Source organism: Nerophis ophidion, linkage group LG09 (genome assembly GCF_033978795.1).
Source record: "Nerophis ophidion isolate RoL-2023_Sa linkage group LG09, RoL_Noph_v1.0, whole genome shotgun sequence".
Taxonomy (NCBI): Eukaryota; Metazoa; Chordata; class Actinopteri; order Syngnathiformes; family Syngnathidae; genus Nerophis; species Nerophis ophidion.
In genome coordinates this window covers 324,706-348,335 of record NC_084619.1, presented here as the reverse complement: position 1 = coordinate 348,335, position 23,630 = coordinate 324,706, and the positions used below count along the sequence as shown (strand labels likewise).

At 39.3% G+C, this 23,630-nt stretch overlaps 1 protein-coding gene across 4 annotated transcripts in view; it reads left to right on the top strand.

The window, feature by feature from the left end:
* The window catches only part of LOC133558869 (arginyl-tRNA--protein transferase 1-like), a 100,952-nt gene that overhangs the window by 28,442 nt on the left and 48,880 nt on the right, over positions 1 to 23,630 (top strand). The window contains exons 7-9 of one of the 4 annotated variants that reach the window (XM_061910003.1): positions 6,073 to 6,201; positions 7,076 to 7,204; positions 11,594 to 11,626. In XM_061910003.1, the coding sequence (XP_061765987.1) occupies positions 6,073 to 6,201; positions 7,076 to 7,204; positions 11,594 to 11,626 (291 nt within the window). The remainder of the gene's footprint in view (positions 1 to 6,072; positions 6,202 to 7,075; positions 7,205 to 11,593; positions 11,627 to 23,630) is intronic. The other 3 variants (XM_061910001.1, XM_061910000.1, XM_061910002.1) reach the window with 3 other exon arrangements.

Genomic DNA, 23,630 nt, shown 5'->3' with positions numbered 1-23,630 from the left:
GTTTCACATACATTTTCCACCCTGCACTGTGAATGTTTACATGTTGTGTTCGTTAAAAAAAGATGAAAACCTATGTTTTTTTCTTGTGCAGTATTAGTTTAAGCAGACATTTTGTCTATTGTTGTGGCTTCGATGAAGATCAAAACACATTTTATGACCAATTTATGTAGAAATCCTAGTAATCCAAAGGGTTCTCATACTTTTTCTTGCAACTGTACTTGCAGCGTGTATATAAAACTTTAATGGAGGGTTTTGAAGTTGTTTTAGAGGGTTCTGAAGATTACAAAGGTGACTCCCGTTCACCCCAACTTGCAAGCAGTTTTTATCACTTTTAAAAGGGGTCTGCACTTTTGGAAACAATCATAATGAAAGACATGACACGGCTGTATTTTTTTAATGCATTCTAACTTGTAAATAAACATGAATAAAAGTCTATTCTGGACATAAAACCTAATTAAAAAACATCCAAAAACTGCCAACAATATTCCATCTACATTTTGTGACTTGAATATAAACCAAGCATAAGGAATATTGTTATAATAAGCGCTAATGCAGACAAACTATTTATAGCGGCGCTACGATCACTAGCATGTGTCCCTATGTTTACATCGAGTGGTAAGCTGCTTCCTCACCTTGGTGCTCGTGGAAGTTAATTCTAAATCATAAGTCATGCTTCTCGCCCTGATAATCGAAGGATGACTGCATTTTTGTTACTTTGACAGCCAATTTAGACCTGGAAATGGCGACACGAAAAGAGGCTTGGTTGCACCCTCTTTTTCTTTGTGAGGATTATGAGTCATTCGTCATCTAAACAGGAATATAACAAGTCAGCATACTGATGTTTTATTATGTTTGTTGACTCTCATGAAGTCTGCAGTGAATAATAATCAGTGATGTTGAGGAACAAAAAGGCAAATATCGTGATTACTTTTTAAATGAATGTGATGCATATGCTTAAAATGATCAAAATACGTAACTATTAAATGTTATTATAAATCTGTCCATTACTATATATACATATATACTCACATCATGTATACAAAACCTTAATAGAGGTTTTTGAATGTTTTTTTAAGAGCTTTGTTGACAGAATAGAGTGACTCCCTTCGTCTCCATTGTAAGCGGACTTTTGATTGCATTTATTTTTAAATATAGAATCCAATAAAAAAAGAAAACCATGTTTGCTTCTTTTGCATAAGGCTTGTGAATGATATTTGAAAATTCCCAAAAATACAGTTTCCCTTTAAAAATCCTCAAGAAAAAAAAAAGACGCGTGTTCTTGTCCATCATAATGGTTGTAAACGATGGGCAAAAATCCCCCCAAAATGCAGTTTCCTTTTAAAGTCAACATTTTCCCACATGTGAAGATGTCCATCCATGAAGTGTGAACCACATCAGAAGAACACACGAGCTGAAAAAATAAATAGTCAGAAACAATATCTGTATGTCTGATGCTGCCTTTTGAACTTGTTCTTTTGAATTTTACCCATTAGCATGATTGCTTAAGCATTTACTTTTCTACATTTGCATAGCTATTATAATTAATTTTTAAAAATATATATCTCAGCTGCATTGAGATCGGCTCTTGCACCGCTGCGATCCCGAACGGGATAAGGGTAAATGGATGGATTGAAAATATATATGTTCAGGTTTTACCCAGCAGGGGGCACAATGTTCATATGATTTCAAAGGAAGTCTTTCAAATTCCAGTTGACTTGACACAGCCCTTCCAAATGTACTTTGTTGTTTTTAATTTATTTTTGATTCTCCTGCATCACTAACATAATTATGAATTAAAATGTGTTTACAAAGAAAAGCCTGAATTAAAGCCCTAATGACCATGACAAATGGTGTGGACAAAATGTACTCCATGTAAAAAGTGATCACATTCTTCTGTGACAACTTAACACAGTATTTAACCTAATTTGAACCCATCTAAATAAGGATATTCGGTCTGTCAAATGATTTTTAAAAAATCAGATTATTTACATTTTTGAATTAGTATCTACCATGAATAATTACAGATGATTAAGTTAGCTTAAGAAACGACTCAATGCAATTATATTGTCAGAATGCTTTTTTTTTTTACGTTTTGCTTGAATGCATTTTATTTATTTGCACAAAACTTAGTAACAGTTTTATCTAAAGTTATCTCAGGCTGTATTTTGGTGTGAAACTTACCAGTGAGCGAACCAGTCAGTCTCCTCACTCATTTGTGTACTGACGTTTGCATTGATCTGAACACATGTAAACATTCACAGTGCAAGGTGGAAAAAGTATGTGAGACCCTAAGCTAGTGACTTCCCCAATAGCTATTTTTTTGTGAATAATCACGCTAGTGAAATCGTTAATTCTGTCAGCCCTGAAAACATTTTAAAATTACTGTCTATTAGTCTCAGGCAAAATATCTTTGCTGACTGATCTTCATGAAAAATGTATAATTGTTTTCACATTTATGTTAGCGCCAGTGGAAAAAACATTTTAGGTAATGAAACATTCATCATAATCAAATTTACACATTTCTTGTTTTGCTGTTTTCAAACACTATTGAGCAAGGCTGTTGGTGTTACATAGAGTTTTTGTGATAGCCATTAAAAAATATTTTTCACCACTATACAGTTCATCCAGAAAATATTCTAAGCGCTTCACTTTTTTCACATTTTATGTTACAGCTTTAATCCAAAGTGGAATAAATTAATTTCTGTACTCAAAATTATACACACAATATACCTGACAATAAAAATGTGAAAATGTTTTCTTTAGAGATGATTGAAAATGTAATAAAATTACAAAGTTACAAAATCACATGTACATATGTACTCAAATGTGACATCAGGTGCATCCTGTTTCAACTGGTCATTCTTGAGATGTTCCTCCAGCTTAATTCGAGTCCACCTGTTGTAAATTCAGTTGATGCACAAAGTCGAAGGAATTGTCTCGAGGCAAAAATCTGGGGAACTGTTCAGAAAAATATCTGCTGCCTTGAAGGTCCCAATGAACACAGTAGCCTCAATCAATCGTAAGATTGAAATCACCAGGACTCTTGTTAGAGCTGGCCGGCCAGCTAAGCTCGGTGTACGGGGGCAAAAGGCCCTAGTCTAGGAGGTGACCGAGAACTCGGTGGTCACTGTCAGAGGGAGGAGAATCTTCTAGAACAGGGGTCGGCAACCCATGGCTACGGAGCCGCATGCGGCTCTTTGGCCTCTCTGATGTGGTTCAGCTGCACAATCGTTAGTGCAGCTGATTATTTCGGGAGGTTTCCGGATTTTGGTGCCTCTCCCGGACATCACCCGGGGCTAGTAGTCTCCGATTTTCTCTGAGACTACAATATTAAGGGCGTGCCGTGATGGCTTTGCTTTTAACGTCCTCTGCGACATGTCATTGCGCCCGCTTTTACACCATGCTCTCTGCGTGCTGGCCAGACGCATGCATTTCACTGGTTCTGTCACCACACATACGTGATTGCAAGGCATACTTACTCAACAGCCACACAGGGTACACTAAAGGTTGTGATATAAACAACTTTAACTCTTACTAATATGCGCCACACCGTGAACCCACACCAAACAAGAATGACAAACACATTTCGGGAGAACATCCTCACAGTAACACAACATAAACAGAACAAAACAAATACCCACAAACCCGTGCATCCCACCAAACCCTGCCCACCTCAACTGATGCACGAGAGGGGGGGTTTGGTGCTAGCGGGGGTGTATTATATAGCCAGCAAGAGTCAGGGATGCATGGGATTGTGGGTATTTGTGTTGTTCTGTTTATGTTGTGTTACTGTGAGGATGTTCTCCCGAAATGTGTTTCTGTCATTCTTGTTTGGTGTGGGTTCACAGTGTGGCGCATATTAGTAAGAGTGTTAAAGTTGTTTATATCACAACCTTCAGTGTAACCCGTATGGCTGTTGAACAACTATGCCTTGCAGTCGTGTAAGTGTATCTGCGGATGCCACACATAACAAATTACTGGGCTGACAAGCCGTTTGTACATGTTGTAAAAGGTGTCATAGGCAGTGGCTTCATGACTCGCCCTTATCATTGTTATCTGGGTGACCATCAGCAAATAATCGCGAGTATAGTTGCCTTGAGAGTTCGGGATCCTCCCGGAAAATTTAGGTGGGTTGGCATGCGTAATGCTGCCACACGACATTCATATAAAAGTTGCGGGCCGCACTAACAATACATTTTCTTATCAAGGTGCAGGCTGCGTGTCTAAGACCCCTTGTATACACATAGCACAAAGCAAAAAAAAACTATTTATGCTGTGTTATTTAATTTTAAATTTCAAAAGAGTTTTTTTTAGCTCCCATTGTTTTCTTTATTTTGTGAAACGGGTCAAAATGGCTCTTTGAGTGGTAAAGGTTGCCGACCCCTGTTGTAGAAAGACAACCATCTCTGTAGCAATCCACCAACCTGGCCCATCGAAAGCCATTCCATTGTAAAAAGCTCATGGTAGCCCACCTGTAGGTTGCGAAAATGCTGGTCTGATGAGACAAAGATTGAACTCTTTGGCGTGAATGCCAGGTATCATGTTTGGAGGAAACCAGGCACTGTTCATCACCAAGCCAATACCATCCCTACAGTAAAGCATGGTTCTGGCAGCATCATGCAGTGGGGATGTTTTTCAGCGGCAGGAACTAAAAGCCTACTCAGGATAGAGGGAAAGATGAATCCAACAGTTTACAGAGACATCCTGGATTGAAAACCTGCTCCGAAGCACTCTTTAACTTAGACTGAGCAACAGTTCATTTTCAGTAGGACAACGACCATAAGCTTACCGACATGATATCAAAGGAATGGCTTCAGGACAATTGTATACATGTCCTTAATTGGTCCAGCCAAAGCCCAGACTTAAATCCAGTTGAAAATCTCTGGAGAGGTTTGAAAATGACTGTTCACCGAAGGTTCACATATAACCTGAGGCTGTAGTTTCTGCCAAAAGTGCATCAACAAAGTATTGAGCAAAGGCTGTGGATATTTATATACATGTGATTTTGTATTTTTAAATTTTGAATAAACTATCAAAAAAATACATTGTCATTATTGGGTGTTGCTTGTAGAATGTTGAAGACATAACTTCATTTATTCTATTTTGGAATAAGACTGTTACATAAAAAAGTGTGGAAAAAAGTCAATACTTTCTGGACGCACTATATAAGGTGGTGTCAACTTGCTACAAGTAGTTTATACAATCAAAACATATCTTCAACTGTAAAACTAAATTAAAGCTTAAACTTGAGAAATTTGCTTTCATGTATGAGGCCCAACATCTCTGTTTGACCAAGAGAAGTGGATGCCAAGTAGTCATTTGAGACTGTCCCTCTTAGGTCCAAATCAAATAAACTTCAGGTTCAAGCTCCTATCCTTTCCGCCATGCAGACTCAAACGGTACAGCCTATTCAGCCAATAAAAGCTCCTTGCTGAATAGGTGGTTAATGAAACGGCCCAGTGTCCCAGCAAATGTAATTCATTTTCAGTTTGTGTGACATTAGATACAGTCACTGTTTTTCTTTCTTTGATAAGTCTGTCTTGTTCTTCCCAATAAATACTGAAAAGCATACGGTGTATGGATATACTGTACTCTATACAGTTTATAGAAGGATGTGTATTAATCGTATTGGATTTTTAACATGCGTGTTAGTAATGAAAATTACTTGGATGGTTGGACCATTACCTTAAAGGACATGATAAATCACCTAAGTGCCACTTTCGATGTGGCAAACTTTGTTTTCTGTCAGTACTTTTTTTAAGATGGTATTTGTGGATTATGTTGCAAATTCATAAAACATGTAACACACCTGTCTCTATTTTGTTTTGGTTCCCTGGTAAGTCTGCAACACAGCAGACACCACTAAGAACAGTAAAGAACAAAGCTAAAGGCTCCAAGAAATAATTTTATTTTTTGCGATTTAAAGAGAGATGTGTTTGTGTGAGTCCCTCGTGCCACACTAAATACATCACTGTCTTCTCTTTGTTGTGTTTACTTTTTTTTTTAGGGTCTTTGCTCTTTACTTTACTCTCATTTGATGTTAACCATTGTCTGCCCGTATTCTTTTTGAAGGTGAGGCTAGTGCGCTCCAATCCCCCTTGCCCGCAGTTCAAAGCCTCTTTCGACGCCTCCTACCAGGTGTACAAACTCTACCAGATGGCCGTTCACAAGGACCCTCCTGACAAACCCTCCGAGAGCCAGGTCAGGGGTTTGTAGGCATAGGTCAAGCTGCTGTTGGCCTTCTCATAGCGGTTGGGAGAGGATAAACATGCATCCAGAGGGACTTCAAAAGGATCTTTTCTGTAGTGTTTTACTTTTCATTTTAATAATATTTTAATGGTTTATTTTTTAATACAGATTTGCACCTGCAGAAAATGAAATGCTTTTGGGGAAATAATCTAAAAAGTTTATATCAATGAAAACCATTAGGTTTCACTCTAAAATTGCAAATACATGGCAAAGAAAGGTAATCCAAGAGAAAATTTTGAGGAAAATGTTTCCATACGGCATGGTTGAGAGCAGTGTTTCTCCAGGTGTCTTGAGTTGGCCTTCAGTCAGGTAGGACTGTTAGTCTGGTCTTGGTTGGGGGGGGGGGCAGCTTGACAGCCGAATTCTTCAAGCTTTCACATTTTAGTTTCGTCAGTGCCCTTTTTATCACCCTAAATTCACGATAGAAGTTTGCACACGACAGACAACAGTTTCATTTGTTGGTGTAACAGATTAGGCACCATGCTTGAGTAACTTTCACGGCCGTGTTAACCAAGGTTTATCAATTTGCTGCTGTCAATTTGACCTTTCGGAGATGCTTCATTGAGAGGGGTCTCAAGGCTTTGGGTAAGTCATATTAAAGCTATGCACGAGCCTCATCTTCAAATTGCCTGTTATCCAATTGTTTGAAAACTTACAGTCTACTAGAATTATATTGTTTGGTTTCATTTGTTCGTCCCTTTTGTGTAATGGTAAAATCAGCCAGTTCCTGCAATAACCACTAACTAGGAGACTGGAATGATCTCCCCAAAAATTATTATTTCAAATTGAACCTCACTGTTTTCCCCCTCTACATTTGTGCTTGAAGGTGAGGCTCGTAGCAGTCAGCTTTGAGGACCCACAATTCACTGCATCCTATGAGCAGTCTGTGGCGCTGTACGCTCGCTACCAGATGGCCATTCATGGGGATGACCCCAGCGCATGTGGTGAGAGTGAGGTACTGCATGATTTCTGTTCTGCACTGCCAATAGGACACACCAATTACCAGCCATTGTCACCTGGAGCAAAAAGCTAAATTTATGCTAAATACTTCGGTGTAGCGGTTCAAAATGCTAACATTGACGACATGCAGTGCAGTGTTCACAGTGCTTCACTTTTTCCACATTTTGTTATGATACAGCCTTATTCCAAAGTGGAATAAATAAATTTTTCTCATCAAAATTATTCGCTCAATACCCCATAATTACTATGTGAAAAAGTACATTTTAAAAATCTTGTAAATTTATAAGAAAAATAAAAAATCACATGTACATAAGTATTAATAGCCTTTGGTCAATATTTTGTTCATGCACCTTTGGCAGCAATTAAAGCCTTAAGGTTTTTTTTAACATGCTACAAGCTTGTCACACCTATCTTTGGGCAGTGTCACCCATTCCTCTTTGCCCATTCCGTTTTGCAGCACTTCACAAACTCCTTCTGGTTGGATAGGAAGCGTCTGTTTTCATCCAGGATGTTTCTGTATATTTATGCATTCATCTTAGCCTAGTCTGGGAGATGACCACGATGGTCACTCTGTCAGAGCTACAGCATTCCTCTCTAAGGAGAGGAGAACCTTATAGAAGGACAACTGTCTCTGCAGTAATCCACCAATCGGCCTATGTGGTACAGTGGCCGGACGAAAGTCATTTTGTAAGTAAAGGATTGCCAAAATGCACCTGAAAGATTCTCAGACTTCGGAAAACAAAATTCTCTGGTCTGTTGAGACAAAGATTGAACTCTTTCGTGTGAATGCCAGGCATAATGTTAGGATGAAACCTGGCTCTGCCCATCATCAGGCCAATACCATTCCTATAGTAAAGCAACGCTAGGGCAGCATCATGCTGTGTGGAGGTTTTTGAGAGGCGGAAACTTGAGATTGTCAGGGTTGAGTGAAAGATGAATGCCACAATGTACGAGGACATCTTGAATAATAATCAACGCTTCTAATCCTACCTGACGGAGCTTGAGCGGTGCTGCAAAGAGGAATGGGCAAAAAAGAATGGGCGCAAACCCTCAAAGATAGGTGTGCCAAGCTTATGTTGTCTGTCTATCTGTGTTGGCCCTGCGATGAGATCCTTTAACAGAGTGGTCACTGTAAACTCTTGCATTATTCAACTCTGCTCCCTTGTACTTTTGGCGTTGTCTTTTATAAAATCTTGCAGTCTTCCGCCATTGTAGATCAGCTTTGAGAATCTCTGAAGAAACGTTTATCCTTGTCGCGATTTTAAATGGTTCGTACGGCCAAAAAATGACGCAAGCATTGGGGCTTTTTTTTTTCGAGAACGGCTAAATGGTGCACAGTACCCATTGAGAACAGACACTGGCTTGACCACAACGCGTATTCGTGACATCATTTTGAATCCAAGCAATAGTCTGTAGAATTTTGAGAACATAATGAATTAACTTCATTTTGGAATAAGGCTGTAACATAACAAAATGTGGAGAAAGCGAAGAGCTGGGAATACTTTCCAAATGCATTGTAGAAGCTACCCTCTGAACAGCTTTAGATAACATGACAAGCTACTACAAGGACAATCAACTGAAAGCTAGCCCAGCAACGACCCCAAATATCTTATTCCACCTCCGCAATCGTGAAGTCGGTACGAAACTGTCCTTAACCTGAAATGATGTATGCCTGAATCAGTGTAATAACCCGACGTGTTTTGGGGTAACTCTAGATCGAACACTCCTACAAACAACACATTAACAAAGTAAAAGGCAAAGTGAGGACAAGGAACAACATCCTATGGAAACTTGCAAACTCATCATGAGGTGCTAATGCTTCCACATTGTGGTCAACTGCTCTTGCACTATGCTACTTGGGGCGGTATAGCTCGGGTGGTAGAGCGGCCGTGCCAGGAACTTGAGGGTTGCAGGTTCGATTCCCGCTTCCGCCATCCTAGTCACTGCCGTTGTGTCCTTGGGCAAGACACTTTACCCACCTGCTCCCAGTGCCACCCACAGTGGTTTAAATGTAACTTATATATTGGGTTTCACTATGTAAAGCGCTTTGAGTCACTAGAGAAAAGCGCTATGTAAATGTAATTCACTTCACTTCACTATTCTGGTGCGGAGTATGCCTGTCTTGTTAGGTAGAGATCCTTCCATGCAAATAAAGTTTACATTGTCCTCAGTGACAGCTGCAGGTGCCTACCGCATCCCTCAAACCAGCAAATACTGACAAATAATGATGTTGGCTAGCCTCCACATCCAGGCCAACATCACTCCACCTGAAATCAACAGGTGTGTAGCAGGCATAACTGTACGTAAGAGGTGAGTTGAGGACACTCGCTACCCCTGTCACTCCAACGAACCAGCCCAAAGTCACCTGAAGTAAAGGAAAAGCTTTCTCCGCTCAGTCCAGCGACTTTCTCAGTCCTCTCTAACAGCCAGGTTAGCATTGTGGCAGGAAAAACGCATTGCAAACCAACACTTAGCAAAACTGCCAATGCCAGTCAAGAACTAGCACCAGGTCTTAAAACTACATGGAATACGTGGAAGTCGTTCAACTGACTTCGCACGGGCATTGGCCACTTCAAGACCAACATGGCTAAATGGGACTATGCTGATGCAACAGACACATCCTGCGAGTGTGTACATCTGAACAATGCATGCAACACCTGTTGAGCTGCCCACTCCTGGGTGACCAATGCGGCTTGGAGGATCTAAAGTCTGTAGATGAAAAGGCTCTCTACTGCGCCGGAGCTTGTCATCAGTCTACTCCAGGACAGCTGTGTAGCTTACCATCATCAAATGTGATCATAGACTGAATGAATAGTGGGATCTCTGAGCACGCTTTATAAATGTAAGGAATTATTCGTTATTGAAAGAAATAAGATATTCACGCTGTTTTCAACTGTTCCATTTTACAAATGTCCTTTTATATTTTATTAGCAGCAGAATAAATGAACAGCTCCACCGTTTTCTGTGCGTTATTCTTTTCTTAACATGTACCTTTTTATTGTGAGAGGGTGAAGACGTTTTGTAACACCAACGATTACAATAGAGCAGTGCAATTGTTTAATTTAAAGAGCACAATCACAAACATCCCAAGGAGGAATTAGGCCTAAGCAAATTAGTGTGTTTATACTGTAAGTATTGCATGTGTTTGAGACTGTTTACCATCTTAATCGCACTCAGATGAGTGTTTACTATAGGAAAGGAAGAGTAAAAGGAAGTGATATACACCACGTGTTGCCAATGAGAATACCCCTGAGGATACTCACGCCACAATCTGTTTACATGCATTGTGTGGTTGCATCAGAAAAACGAAGCTGAGATTGCATTCACATGGTAGTTCTTGTCGTCAGGGTTCGATAATTAGACCCTTACATTTCACTGTCTGTTCCTCTTTATTCAGTAATGAACTTCATTTAGGCCTTATTTTATTCAAAACAGAATGTTGTCCAATGTCCAGGTAGTGATTGTCAATTCATGCATAGGTTGAGTAGAGTTGCAGTAAGGCTGCTTGATTAGTGCTGTTATGAGTGTCTGTAAAATGTTTAAAATAAAATGCATGTATTGCTAGGGTTGAATACTCCGTTCAGTTCTACACAACAGCAGACTGTGGTTTGGAGAAGCCCATTTAAAATGACATCTGTTTTATTGTGAGTTTTTAATAGTGTACATGGTTGTACCTTTCATTATACAGAACATTGTGGAGCATTGCTGTTGGTAATGTGTTAACTGTAAAGTTACTCGTAGCAAAGTTAACTGGCACTATAAGGAATTTGCGGACTAAATTACTTTTACTAAGCATCTGCAGAGGTCACGGCAATGTTTTATAGTTCAGTCAATTTTATTATATTTGTTATCCAGGTGACTCAATTTTAGTAAACCAATATAAATAATTTGTTATTTTTGACTTGCATGTCAAGCTCACCTGCAAACACACTGCTCTCAATCCTGGTTCAAAAATGTTGAAAATATAGTGGAAACATTTATCAACTTTTATTTGCTCTTCTTTGACACATACACATGCCTTGTGGGATGATGTTGTGCAGTTGAAGCAGTTTCACCCTTACTGAAGAAAGTGCAATGATAATAGTTTCTACGAAGTATCCAGACCTAAAATGATGGAGAACATGGATACCAGGTTTAATGTTCCAAAATGATCTCCACCTGTCTAATGTTAACTGCTTAAATGTTTTCATTTGTGTCAACACAATCTTTCTTTTCACGTTATTACTGTGGGGTTATTTGATATGTAACATTTAGGCAAAGACAAACCTTTGAGTGCTGACTTATGTATATGACCATAGAAGAAATAGGAATGTATTTATGTATGCTTTGTGAAATTTAAGGGGTAGTGAGAACTTGTTTTTTCCTTCTCTTTGTCCTGCAATAGTTCCGGCGATTTCTCTGCGATTCTCCATTAGAGGTATGTATACTCTTCTGGTCTTTTCACAGTTGCATGAAACCATTTTTCATGTCTGTGTCTATATGTGTTGCTTACCACAATTCTCCAACTAACACAATGTGTAGTTCTTAAATTCTAGATTTTCTTACATTGCTGACACATTACTGTGACAAATTAATTAAATTGTAATTTCCTTTCCTCTTACATCTCTTAGCAACTCAACTTTTTGCCGTCTCTTTTCAAGCCCTTCAGCGAGATTAAGTGGTGGTGAAAGGATACAGGAAAGGGGGTATAGTTTCATATGGGGGAGTTATCTAAGCCCTTGGAAGTGAAAGGATGTGTTTAGGGAGAAATGTTAAAATCTGGTGTCCAGATTGTGTTGTGATACAAACTTCGTCCAGACTTCATACTCAGCCCTTTATGTAGTGGGAGTCATTGCTGCTTAGCGCGATAGTTTCAATAGATATTACTACTTGTTGAAACCGTTCTACAGGCCACTTTTTGGCACACAACAGATCCAATGGCTAACACATAATTAAGCACGAGCCAACTTTGACAGTCAACTAAATGTACAGTATTTTACAAAAGTTAGTACACATTTCAGCAAGCATTTTATTATTTAGGGCGGTGTGGGTCAGGTGGTCGGCCGTCTAGAAACTTGAGGGTTACTAGCACAATCCAGCTGCTGCCATTCTATTGATTGTTATGTCTATGGGCCAGACACTGTTTCCATCAGTCTACTCAAGGGCAGTTGTGGCTACATATGTAGCTTACTATCACTTAAGCGTGAATGTGGAGTGAATGTATGATGGGTTCTCTGTGTAACACGTTTGGAGGCACTGGGAAAAAAAAGTGCTATGTAAATCCAATATATTGTATTATTACTTCAGAGACAATAGTATATAACAACATTTTGGATATAACTTATTGTAGTACAGATTTGTTTCCACCTAAAAATAATGCAAACCACATTTTAAATTTTTTTTTTCTAACACAACAAACAAACAAAAATACACTATCCACACAGTTAAACAAAATAGAATTGCCAAACAATATTGTCATCTGACAAAAACAATAGGATTACACTAAAATAATAAAAAGAAACATAGTATGGGCCCGGAAAGGAGCAAAAATAAAATGATAAAACTTGTACCTTAATGTCCTGTCCTATTACTCAGATGTAATAATCTGATGCTTAATCAACAATAAAATACACAATACACCTGTTACACAACAAAATGAAGTATATTATTAAAAGATACATATTTGGTATTTTTGCTTCTATGTATACTTAAAATAATAAATCCACTTATTTCATCACATCTAGTTTGACTTGAATACTGGACGTTAGAACCTTAAGATTATGTTTCCCCCTATTTGGAATACCTATCGAAAACAACCATTGTTGTTTAAACAGTGACAACACAAGATAATATGCCTCACAGTGAACATGTCCAAACTGTACCCAAAGTTTCTGTTTACTCTTGGTTGGTTCGTTGGTTGAAATGTGTTTAGAACATGTACACAGTATCAATATGATTCATCATATATTTTAAATTTTCTTTACAATATATCCAAAAAGGAGTAGGATGATGCGAGGTTTATCTAATCCATCCCCTTTTCACTTCATAGCAACTATTAAAACATATGATTACTCCCCCTTCCGCCCAAATGCAGCTGAGATGGGCTCCAGCACCCCCCGCTAACCCGAAAGGAACAAGCGGTGGTAAAATGGATGGATGTTTACTTCCTGTTCTCAATTTGTACACAATTTACATCAATGTGCTCTAAATGCATCACTTCTTCTCATACAAAGTTAAATAAGTTATGATTCACTTAATGTGATGAATAATATCTTATTTTCAATATATTCATTCATAATTTTTCTTTGTATTTTTTAAACACTTGTAGTTTGAACAGCTTCATAAACTGGGTCATATTACTCCATTGTTTGATTTATTTACTTAATCCATTCCATAATTGAACTCCACATACATCCAATCCATATACTAAAGGTTTCAGTGCTGTGTGTGCAAACAAATGTTTTAAATGTGATTTTTCTCTTTCTGTTATCGGTTTCCTCTTTTGTTGAGCAGAATTGATGTACATAGCTGTTTGCAAATGCACCATAAAATTACATTTCAATATATTTGGTTTTATAAATAAAGGGTAATCTGTTCTCTGTATCCAATTTTTTTCATAATTCAGATTTTTTTTGTTATACGGTTATTGAATGAAGCATAATTTTGTAATTATCTCCCCATATTTCTGCACAGTAACCCATATATGGTAACACTAGTGAGCAGTAGATTATATAAAATTATTTTTAGTGTAGAACATATTTTGCTTTATTAAATATAGAAACCTTTCTTTACACCTAATGTTGTATATTTTTTTATGAGATATCCAGTTAATTTTATGTTACGCCCCAAAATTATTATTATTTCACTCTTTCAATATATCCATCCATCCATCCATCTTTTTCTGCTTATCCGAGGTCGGGTCACAGGAGCAGCAGCCTAAGCAGGGAAGCCTAGGCTTCCCTGTCCCCAGCAACTTTGTTCAGCTCTTTCCAGGGGATCCTGAGATATTCCCAGACAAACCGGGAAACATAGGTTACCCAATATATTCTGGGTCTTCCCTGTGGCTTCCTACCGGTCGGACGTGCCCTAAACACCTCCCCAGGGAGGCGTCCAGGGGGCATCCTGACCAGATGTTTGAACCACCTCATCTGGCTCCTCTCGATGTGGGGGAGCAGCGGCTTTACTTTGAGCTCCTTCCGAATGACAGAGCTTCTCACCCTATCTCTAAGGGAGAGCCCCGCCTCCCGACGGAGGAAACTCATTTTGGCCGCTTGTACCCGTGATCTTGTCCTTTCAGTCATAACCAAAAGCTCATGACCGTAAGTGATGATGGGAGCATAGATCGACCGGTAAATTGAGAGCTTTGCCTTCCGGGTCAGCTCCTTCTTTACCACGATGGATCGATGCAGGGTCCGCATCACTGCAAACGCTGCATCGATCTGCCTGTTAAGCTCACGATCTACTCTTCCCTCACTTGTAAACAAGATGTAATTGATGGCTGCTCTCCTCACCTCCCAGGGGATGGAACAACAGGATGGGTCATATGCAAAGGGTAATTTCACCACACCTAGTGTGTGTGTGACTATCAGTGGTACTTTAACTTTAACATGTCCTCAGCCAAAGCACGTGTCATCTTGGAGGTGTGTTTAGCGTTATTATCATATAAATACACTGTTATGTTTTCCAGTTTCTGAAGGGAGGAGATCATGCTTTATGCAGTCCCACACCGCCATGACTGGAAGCAAGGCACAACTGTCTTGTTCTTACTTTACTTTAGAGCTGTTTGGAGGATAATGAATGTGTTCAGTAATTTTACTCCATAGTCCATATGTAGGGCTATACAAGCTGTACTCTGACTCTAAATTACAGTATGTCCAAGTATAATTTGTGTATTGGCCATTGAGAAGATGCACAGTAATTACAATGGTGAGATACATACTTTTGAAATACTTTGTGAATCACTCCTTTTGTCAAAGTATACTAATTGATTCATGGTTAAAATCTGGCACACTTAGAGTTGTTGAGTGACATACATTTGCAGCCAGCCATCATTGAGGTCTCTGCAGGCTTGGTGAACTTTAGCCTATAGAAACACTAGTGGACATGTTAACTCAGGATAATTACACTTGTAATCAAACCCAAAAGACACAATTTTGGACACACAACAACTTTAATTGCAATAAGTTGCACACATACAATTCCTGTAGTGTTGCTGTGTGACTTCCCTTGTGACTTCCTTAATGAGCATCATTAGTATAAGGGTTACTACAAGGGACAAGCTTTAATCACCTCGTCAAAGCTGAACAATCCTTTCTGCGCGCACACACACTTCTCACGTGCTGCTTTCATTCACTCTTCATCTCTGATGGATTTAGCATGCCATCTCGACTCGAATGACCTCCCCCATCACCCAACTTGTTTTTATTCCAGTCTCTGATCTCCCACCCGGTCCTCACTTCTCATGTCTGCGTTATCGTATGTGGCTTCTCTGTTCTACCTCAGCGTGTCGGCTTGCATCTGTTTCCAATCTGAAGGCTATTAAAATACACACACCATGTGGTGTGTGTGTGTGTGGTTTACTTTCCCCTGCATTTATTCTAATGTATGCAAACAATATGTTTCCAAATTCAACTGCAGCCATTAGGCAACCATTTTTATGTGTGTATGTGCGCGTTAGGAATTCAAATTCACCTATATTGCAGATGGTTCCAGTTAAAACACAGGTGTTGTAATTTAAATATATATATTTACACACCCTAACAGACATTTTAGTTGGCCATGTATGACAACATACATGGCTTTGTATGTTGTCCGATACAAAGCCAGACATCAGTACAAGTTAACATTTTGAACAGCAATCATGCGTGGGTTTCTTCACATGACCATGGTGAAATGACGTGGGGCATGCGCACTACAAAACTCCTGACCTAATATATATAACTTAAATTCCATGTCATAAGCCGCTACTTTTTCCCCACACTTTGAATCCTGCGGCTTATAAAATAGAGCAGCTAAATAATTGGATTTTTCTTTGTTGGCGCCCATAATAACAATAATTTTATTTAAAAAAAAAAAAAAGCAAAAACACTGACAGGGTGTTTTATTTTTGTGCTATGGTGCCATCTTTTTGAAAAATTTGCCCACTGCAGGTGCCGCAGTGTCCTTCCACTTATCAATCAATCAATCAATTTTTATTTATATAGCCCCAAATCACAAATGTCTCAAAGGACTGCACAAATCATTACGACTACAACATCCTCGGAAGAACCCACAAAAGGGCAAGGAAAACTCACACCCAGTGGGCAGGGAGAATTCACATCCAGTGGGACGCCAGTGACAATGCTGACTATGACAAACCTTGGAGAGGACCTCAGATGTGGGCAACCCCCCCTCTCTAGGGGACCGAAAACAATGGATGTCGAGCGGGTCTAACATGATACTGTGAAAGTTCAATCCATAGTGGTTTCGAAACAGCCGCGAGAGTTCAGTTGAAGCGGATCCAAGACAGCAGCGAGAGTCCCGTCCACAGGAGACCATCTCAAGCGGAGGCGGATCAGCAGCGTAGAGATGTCCCCAACCGATACACAGGCGAGCGGTCCATCCTGGGTCCCGACGAGCGGTCCATCCTGGGTCTCGACTCTGGACAGCCAGTACTTCATCCATGGTCATTGGACCGGACCCCCTCCACAAGGGAAGGGGGGACATAGGAGAACGAAAAGAAGCGGCAGATCAACTGGTCTAAAAATGAGGTCTATTTAAAGGCTAGAGTATACAGATGAGTTTTAAGGTGAGACTTAAATGCTTCTACTGAGGTAGCATCTCGAACTGTTACCGGGAGGGCATTCCAGAGTACTGGAGCCCGAACGGAAAACGCTCTCTAGCCCGCAGACTTTTTTTGGGCTCTAGGAATCACTAATAAGCCGGAGTCTTAGTTTTAGTCACTTAGTGCTTTCAACAACCGAAATTATAAGTTGCATTCAGTCTTCAAGCTGTTTATAGCGTTTCTACTAGTGTGGATTCTTCATTGATCACTCCAAGCAAAGTTTGTAAGTTTTACAGTACAACTAAAACGTATACTTACTTAATCATCCCATGTGTGATGCCTGTAGGAGTGTTTTCATGCATGTTTGTATTGTAATGATGATAGCGTCGTTAGCACTAACGCATCCATGTGTGTTATTTTTGTATTGTTAACTTACAATGGCATTCTTTTTGTATTGTGTCTGTTTCAGTTTCACAAATTCCTCAGTAAATTCCCCAAACTCCACGTTGGAGTTATTAAGTCAGTTTAGCTGATTAGAGTGCAAGCTTCCGCAGTTAGTGGGTCCATGACAATGACTTCTGTTTTGTTTGATCAGCAGTTTTACTGCCGTGTTACATGCACCGTTTGAAAACAATTAAGGTAAATAATTTTTAATTATTTAATTAATGATTATTATTGTAATCAATAATTACAATTAAGTAAATAAACATTTACAGAATCCTACTGTGTAAAAAACTATATGCGGCTTATAGTTTGGTGCGGGTAATAAATGAAAAAACATTTTTTTCTTCTAAAATGTAGTCGGTGCGGCTTATATCCCAGTGCGCTCTACAGTCCGAAACATTCGGTACTCTGACTAAGAGAAGCCCACACTATGACTTCACTAGTCAATGAAAGTTCAAACTACCTTTTTAGACCAAAAAATGATAGTTTTGATGGTATTGCTGTTTAACCAATGTGACATTGTATATTTGGTCCGCTTTCAAGTCATGGTATTATTGCACATTTCCTTCATAGATTAATTTTCTCTTGCAGTACTTAGCAATTCATACATACTAGTAGCATCATTAGCGGCATCCATCCATCCATCCATCCATTTTCTACCGCTTATTCCCTTTCGGGGTCGCGGGGGGCGCTGGCGCCTATCTCAGCTACAATCGGGCGGAAGGCGGGGTACACCCTGGACAAGTCGCCACCTCATCACAGAGCCAACACAGATAGACAGACAACATTCACACTCACGGCAAGTACACTTTATTTCCACACCTACCGTTTCACAATGGGAGTCCCCATTTGATGCAAGTTAAAGGAAAACTGACATTCCCTGTCTCACTTTGTCAAAATGGGTATACTGCTCACTGAGTCCAGTTTTGAGGCCTAATGCAAGTGATTTGAGGGGAGCAAGAGAAGGTCTGTGGTCGTTAGAAGTGTTCCAGAGAAGTTTAGATTGGTTTTACAAGGACGCAACTGTTAAACTGTCATTTGAAGTGACATGCAGTTTAGAAAGTCAGCTTCATCAATCAATGTTTATTTATATATCCCCAAATCACAAATGTCTCAAAGGACTGCACAAATCATTACGACTACGACATCCTCGAAGAACCCACAAAAGGGCAAGGAAAACTCACACCCAGTGGGCAGGGAGAATTCACATCCAGTGGGACCCCAGTGACAATGCTGACTATGAGAAACCTTGGAGAGGACCTCAGATGTGGGCAACCCCCCCGCTCTAGGGGACCGAAAGCAATGGATGTCGAGCGGGTCTAACATGATACTGTGAAAGTTCAATCCATAGTAGCTCCAACACAGCCGCGAGAGTACAGTTCAAAGCGGATCCAAGACAGCAGCGAGAGTCCCGTCCACAGGAAACCATCCCAAGCGGAGGCGGATCAGCAGCGTAGAGATGTCCCCAACCGATACACAGGCGAGCGGTCCATCCTGGGTCCCGACGAGCGATCCATCCTGGGTCTCGACTCTGGACAGCCAGTACTTCATCCATGGTCATCAGACCGGACCCCCTCCACAAGGGAGGGGGGGGACATAGGAGAAAAAAGAAAAGAAGCGGCAGATCAACTGGTCTAAAAATGAGGTCTATTTAAAGGCTAGAGTATACAGATGAGTTTTAAGGTGAGACTTAAATGCTTCTACTGAGGTAGCATCTCGAACTGTTACCGGGAGGGCATTCCAGAGTACTGGAGCCCGAACGGAAAACGCTTTATAGCCCGCAGACTTTTTTTGGGCTCTAGGAATCACTAATAAGCCGGAGTCTTTTGAACGCAGATTTCTTGCCGGGACATATGGTACAATACAATCGGCAAGATAGGATGGAGCTAGACCGTGTAGTATTTTATACTTAAGTAGTAAAACCTTAAAGTAACATCTTAAGTGCACAGGAAGCCAGTGCTGGTGAGCCAGTACAGGCGTAATATGATCAAACTTTCTTGTTCTTGTCAAAAGTCTAGCAGCCACATGTTGTACCAACTGTAATCTTTTAATGCTAGACATGGGGAGACCCGAAAATAATACGTTACAGTAATCGAGACGAGACGTAACAAACGCATGGATAATGATCTCGGCGTCTTTAGTGGACAAAATGGAGCGAATTTTAGCGATATCACGGAGATTAAAGAAGGCCGTTTTAGTAACGCTTTTAATGTGACTCAAAGGAGAGAGTTGGGTCAAAGATAATACCCCGATTTTTTACTGAGTCACCTTGTTTTATTATTTGGTTGTCAAATGTTAAAGTTGTATTATTAAATAGAGGTCTGTGTCTAGCAGGACCGATAATCAGCATTTCCGTTTTTTGGGCGTTAAGTTGCAAATATGTTTATGGTATGAATCTATAAACACACATTACCTTAACCGCTCGCATGTCCACATACAATTGCAATAATGTATTTTCAAAGTACAAAACCCAGAACAAGTGACGTTGGCACCTTGTGTAAATCGTAAATAAAAACAGAATACAATGATTAGCAACTTATATTCAGTTGAATACATTGCAAAGACTAGATATTTAATGTTCGATCTGAGAAAATTATTTTGTTTTTGCAAATAATCATCAACTTAGAATTTAATGGCAGCAACACATTGCAAAAACACATTGTACCAGTGTATTTTATCACCATTCCTTTTAACAACCGTTCAGGTGAATTATTTCGCATTGTTGTTTGATGTGCAGCTTAATTTGTTCAACAGTCCGGGGACTCTGATTATTTACAATTTACACAGCGTGCCAACTTCATTGGGTTTGTATTTTGTAGAATAATGAACATTTATTTATTTTTTCAAACACACACCTTCACCCCATACACACATAAAATAGGACATAGAAAATAGAAAGTTTTTACCCATAACTTTCATTCCCCGACAAAGACTCAAGTGTTTTTCATTGAAACTGTGCCAAGAAATAACAGGCTGCCTGCTTACACAGATGGACATTTCGCCCAAACACACACACTCCATAGCGTCTCCCTCCAAATAAGTGTCGATTATTTTCTTTCTCTTTGGCTACTTGCCAGTCAGTCATAGCCAATGTGGAGTACAACCACATCAACACATTCATATCGTTAGCCTCTGATATAAAGCTACATGAAGAAAGTATATTATCTCATGAAAGAAAAGTGAAAGGGTTTTAGTTTAGACGACAGACAAGGAACAGACCTATTTCATTGCCGTATTTTTGACATGAAATGGTTGGAAAACAAACTTCATACTAATTGCATTGCTGAAACTTCTATTTTGCAGGCACAGAGCGTTATGTGATTAGTAACATCTGGGCCATAACCAAAAGTGTACATGCACACAGACAAATTTATGCACACATTAGATACGCAGCCTTAAAAAGACTTTGAGTGTTGTAATTTACAACTTTAAGCATTACATGGACATTTGCATTCATACTTCAAAGACTTCACAGATTCTTTATATTAGGATACGTTTTAAATTATTACCAATTCTTCTGGGTTTTATACCTCAAAGACTTCAAATATTCCTTGTATTGAGATAAGAATCTTAAAGTATTACTAATTATTCTGGCTTACAAAATGTATCAGACACATGATCACAATTCAAGTATGTAAGATAGATCTGTTTCTGGCCTCAATTCTTCTGTTGGCAGGGTGCTGAATCAACATCACAAGTATTCATATAGCCACTACATTACACATGGACATGCATACAGTATTTTTAAGATCACAGTAAATACTGATACTGTACACACCTTTGGAATCTACAGTATTTATTAGGTTTGTTAACAATAAATCAATGCAACCGGATATCCGGTTTGAGAAATGAGCCGTTACAGACCCCAATATTGATAAGGTTCAGTTGTGAATCTTTAGGGGTTTATCGAGTGTCAACACAGGTAATAAACCGGTTATCACGCCAAACTAGAAATCAGTTGATGGTTTTGGTCCGTCAAACAACTGAGCCTGGGTTTATCGGTAAAAGAGTCACAGACTTGTTATGTTACTTACATGACTGGAGACGAGTAGATGTAGACACATGTACCGTGTATCGTGGGAGGCTAGCAATCAGTAGACAGTTTATCTTAAAAACAAAGCAAGAAACAGGGGTGCCCGCCAAACAATTACCCAAAAGATACGTAACATCAACAGCGCACACTGTCTCTGTGCTGTACCGTCTGTCAATTTCATAACATTCCAAGGAATCGAGGCTTGGGCAGATTTCCAGTTTCTTTCTTTATTCCACAGAATGCTACATTTTGTACAGCGGGTTAAATCTTCGTTTCTTGTTTTTTTTCCCCGTAAACTTTTCTTTTCTTTCCCCGTTTAACTCTACAACGCACGTCACTTCCTGTCCTTGTCCCGGAAGCAAACTGAAAAAAGGAGTATTTTCGTCTTTTTAATAAAGCCTGTATGTACTTAGTCGTGGGTCCAATTGATGTTATTCTATCCAAACCATCCTGCCAGCTTGACATGACATTCTCTGATTTCATTTGATATAAAAGTGATTGTCACCTACTGTTAGAGGTCAGGCGAATTGCATTTAAACAAAGTCCAGGTTTTTAACCTTGTAATATGCCTCAAACACTTGAATGCAATTTAAGTCATAAAATGTGTATGTCTTGTGTTATGTTGTTGTTACTTTATTACGACATACCTCGGGATACGATTTTAATTGGTTCTGTGTTGTAGCTTGTACCTCGAGAAACTTTTATCGCGAAACAGTGTTGCCCATTAAAGTAAATTGAAATCAATTTATTCTGTGCTTGAACCCCCCAAAACACTAAAATGTGTAGCATTTGTATTAACATTCCTTTTAGATTTGAAAATATTGAATTAAAAACAAAGGGTTTGGATTAATTTTATTTCGTATTTTAATAATGCACAGCATTTACTGGGCTTCACGGTGGCAGAGGGGTTAGTGCGTCTGCCTCACAATACGAAGGTCCTGCTGTCTTGGGTTCACTAAGTGTAGACCATTTACTTGTACTGTAAAACTTACAAATGTTGCTTGGCATAATGAATGAAGAATCCATACGAGTAAAAATGCAGAACACTGATTGGCACTCTGGTTAAAAAATAAAAAAGCACTGCCGGTAAATGGAAGGACACTGCAGCACCTGCAGTAAGCAAACTCATCCAAAAGATGGCGCCATTGCACGAACAATAAAACACCATCTGTGTTCTTGCTTCTTACAATTTAAAAAAAAAAATTTTACAATTATTTTTCTTATGGTTGCCGGAAAAGAAAAGTCCAGAAATTAACTGCTCCGTCTTATAAATCGCAGCGTTATAAGTGTAGGAAAAAAGTAATGGCTTAAAAAACAGAATTTGGGGTATTTCAGTTGAACCTAGCACGTAATAAACCATGTGATTGTCAGTAAAAGAAATGATGCCAGTGAGACATAAAGTCTGTTTCAAATAGCATTTAGGACAAATTGCAAAGCTGCAGCGTTTAAATATGCTGAATTATGCATTTTAACAGCCAAGCTTTAAATTCCCCTTTTCGGGTAGAACCGTGCATGGTATCCGCTCGCCAATAGCAATGACGGCCTCCAACATCATAAATACAGTCGCGTTCAAAAGTTTACATACACTTGTCATGAACATAATGTCATGGCTGTCTTGAGTTTCCAATAATTTATAAAACTCTTAATTTTTTTGTGATAGAGTGATTGGAGCTCATACTCGTTGGTCACAAAATACATTCCTGAAATTTGGTTCTTTTACGAATTTATTATGGGTCTACTGAAAATGTGACCAAATCTGCTGGGTCAAAAGTATACATACAACAACGTTAATATTTGGTTAGATGTTCCTTTGGCAAGTTTCAATGCAATAAGGCGCTTTTGGTAGCCATCCACAAGCTTCTGGCAGGCTTCTGGTCGAATTTTACCACCACCATGCTTGACAGTGAGCATTGTGTTTCTTGGATAAAATCCTCACCTTTTCTCCTCCAAACATATTGCTGGGTTTTCGGCCAAAACGCTCAATTTTTGTTTCATCAAAGTTCCTTTGATATACGATTTTCACAAGAATATGCAGCACGATGCTCACACATCTTCTTCTGTCTGCTACACAAATATGAGTAGAAGACCAGTTCAGGATGCTATAGCAGCCGGATTTCCTGCACCCCAACACCCAATGTATATATAGAGATGATGCCTATGATCTGCAGAGCTAGAAGCCATCGTTGCAAGTGGTTAGCGGAT